This window comes from Capsaspora owczarzaki (assembly GCF_000151315.2).
Source record: "Capsaspora owczarzaki ATCC 30864 unplaced genomic scaffold supercont2.4, whole genome shotgun sequence".
Classification (NCBI taxonomy): Eukaryota; class Filasterea; order Ministeriida; family Capsasporidae; genus Capsaspora; species Capsaspora owczarzaki.
The window spans coordinates 1,326,054-1,329,258 of record NW_011887295.1 but is presented as its reverse complement, the minus strand read 5'-3'; the positions used below and the strand labels follow the sequence as shown (position 1 = coordinate 1,329,258).

The 3,205-nt window shown below is 58.9% G+C and overlaps 1 protein-coding gene across 1 annotated transcript; it reads right to left on the bottom strand.

Moving 5' to 3' along the window:
- Positions 1 to 41: 41 nt before the first annotated feature.
- Positions 42 to 3,199, bottom strand: CAOG_08673 (hypothetical protein; the record flags this gene model as incomplete). The annotated part of the gene is made up of 5 exons (XM_011271982.1): positions 42 to 279; positions 360 to 572; positions 646 to 816; positions 1,026 to 2,863; positions 2,935 to 3,199. Coding segments are annotated over 5 exons (2,725 nt in total), but the record flags the coding sequence as incomplete, so codon positions are not given.
- Positions 3,200 to 3,205: the final 6 nt, after the last annotated feature.

Here is a 3,205-nt window from a genome sequence, read left to right as displayed (position 1 = left end):
GGCCAGATGGGACAGATGGTGGGTAGTAATGGGCACATTACAAGTCCCAAAGACTGCAGCAACGCTCTTGATGGTCTCGTTTGACAGTTTCGCGAGCGAGGCAATCGAGTCGTTGTCGACCTGAACCACCGTGGACATGGCGATTCGCGTCATTTCTGAAAAGTTCCACCAGATGTTTTGCACGCTCTTGGTCACCAATCCCAGAAAGATGTGCTTGCCGCAAACCAGGACGAAGTTGAGCATCTCCTCGGCATTGTACGACTTGTGGTAGACAGTGCACTGTCGAGGCTTCCGCATAACAAAGGAAGGCCAGTTGATGGATTCCAGGCGTTTATGTTGATGAAGACAACTTTTGTGACTTTATCTTTGATGCTATGCAGAGACTGGATAAGAAGCCGGTATGCAGCAGCCAGGCGATCGTTAGGGCTTGTCGGTTGTGGTTCGGGTTCGGGCGCTGCCGGTGGTGCAGTCGGCTCGCTCGTGGCGTTGTTCGTGGCATCGTTCTCAGTAACGTCAGCTTCGTTAGCTTCGTCTTCCGTTTCGTAATCATTGTCATTGTCGCGTTCGACATCCTAAGAACAGAAGAACAGAAGGATCACTGTTTGTGCTCGCACCGCTCGTTGCGAGCTTCGCGGCAACCCTTACCATTGAGTCTCGAGAAATGTCGCCAGAGTCATCACCGTAGTCATCCACTTCCATGGCAGCTGGCTCGGATACGAGCGGTGGCGGACCCGAGAGAGCAGGATCTACCTCTATGGGAACAGTTTGCCCCACTCCAAAGTGCGCCTCGAAGCGCTGTTGCATCGCGGGGAATTCCTCGACGACAGAAGCGACAGTTGCATATGGACGTTTTTTGGTGTGGTTGTGTCAGAGTCAGTGCAAAGGTACGTCGATTGTCAGGCAATGTTCATGAATAAAGGTATATTGACGAATGAACCATTCCCAGTATGGGAGACATGACAAACAATACAAGGTAATGCATGCAAGTAAGTAGGCATGCCAGTGGGGCATGACACAGGCCAGACAAAGTCGCGTTGAACCAACTCAAGCGTCTTTCGGTTCCCGCAGTGACCCGCTGTCGCTGCGTCATGGCGGTATCGCAGGATCTGTGGGCGTAAATGTTCTGGGACGAACACTCGGTCCTCGCGCTTGATGAGACCGTCGTGAAGTTGGTATCGTTTGGAGGATAGAAGCTCTACTCCTTCTTCTTCCCCCTCGGCCACCGCCTTCTGCAAAGCCTCGCGAATGGCAGTAGGCGTCATGACCGTAGGCGCGCTCGGCAGAGTCGCCCCGGGCGAGAAAACGAAATCTTCGCTCTGCTCGTCATCGGCCCCGCCAGCGACTGGGGCCACCAACAACTCGGGGTCCAACACCCGGCCTTTAAGCTTCTCCTTCGGCCCAGCTCCCGACGCCGAACGGGACATCGCATCCGCCGCACCGTTCTTGGAGCCCTCCAGATGCTTGATGACCAGATCGAACTCGCCCAGCATCTCGCACCACCGAGCCTCGCGCGCCGTCAGCTCCCGCGTCTCCGTAAACCACTGCAAATTCCTGTGGTCCGACCAAACGGTGATCTTGCCAGAACCGCAAACGTAGTGTCGCCACTCGCGGAGACACTCCAGGATAGCCAGCAGCTCCTTGTCGTAGACCGAGTAGTTGATTTCTGGCTTCGTGAACACGCACGAGTAGTAGGCGACCGGATGCAGACCGTCGCCGGACTCCGACCTCTGCATCAGCACACCACCCAACGCGAGATCTGACGCATCCGAGAAAATCTCAAACGGCCGCGACGTGTCGGGGTACGCCAGCACCGGCGCCTGGACGAGCGCCTGCTGGATCGCGCGGAACGACTTCTCGCACTCCGCCGACCAGACGAATGGGACATTCTTCCGCGTCAGCATCGTCATCGGGCGCGCCAGCTCGGCATAGTTCGGCACATGACGCCTCATGAAGGACGCGAGGCCGTTGACCTCACGCACACCAGTCGCGTCCGTCGGCGGCTTCCAGTTGAGGACCGCCTGCACCTTGCGAGGATCCACCGCCACTCCGGCTTCGCTGACCCGCCGCCCCAAGAAGTCGACACTCGACGTGCCAAACACGCACTTCTTCAAGGAGACGTACAGGTCAAACTCCCTCAGCCGAGCCAGCATCTGCTTCACGTGGAGCTCGTGCTCCTCCGGCGTCTTGGAGAACACAATAATGTCGTCAAAGTACCCTCCAGCGAAAGCGGACAGCGGGCCCATGACCTCATTAATCAGACGCTGGAACATCGCCGGCGCGTTGACCAACCCGAAACACATGACCCTGTGCTGGTACAGCTTGCCGTCGCACGGGAACGCCGTGTACTTCTCACTGTCGGCGCTCAATCTCACTTGCCAGAACGCGCTCGTGAGATCAAACTTGCTGAAAATTTTCGCGCCTTTCAGCTTGTCAATCAGCGCCAAGGCATCAGGCGACGGGTACCGATCCCTGATCGTCGCCTCATTCAGACGCCGGGAGTCCATACAGACGCGCCAGCCATCACCCTTCTTGACGAACATGGGCTGGGAGCAGAACGCGGACTCGGACTCCACAATCATGCCAGTCTTCAGGCCGTCCTCCACGTACTTCCTCAGGGCTTCCTCCTTGCTACGGCCAAACTTGCGGTTCGGGTCACACCTAAGCTGCTTGGACGGGTCAATACGGATCACCGCATCAAAACCAGGTCGGCTCACGGGCAGCTTCTTGGGTCCGCTCGGTTCAAAACGATCCGCGAACTTCGCGTACACCTCGGGCAGAACCACCTCCAGCGCATCGGCCGCCGCGACCAAGCGCACAAGCACACGCCGTTTCTGTCGCTTCCGACGTCGCCGGAACGCCACCACTGACGAACGGCAACCTCGCCTCCGACGCTTCCCGCTGGATCGCCACCGGCGCTGGCTTGGTCCCCGTCACCGCCTCCTCCGCTGCTGCCACTGGTTCGGCCTCGCTTTGTGCCTCCGTGCTCGCCGCCGACCTGAGCCTCCGTCTCTCGCGCCACCGCCGGCTTAGTCTCGGCCTGAGCCTCCGTCTCTCGCGCCACCGCCGGCTTAGCCTCGTCCCGCGCCACTTGCGCCACCGCCGGCTTAGCCTCGTTCTGCACGTCCGCCGCTTTCGCAACCACCGCGGGCGCAGCCTCGTCCTGCTGCACCACGCCAATGACGCCCGAGCCCAGACTGCCCTTGCC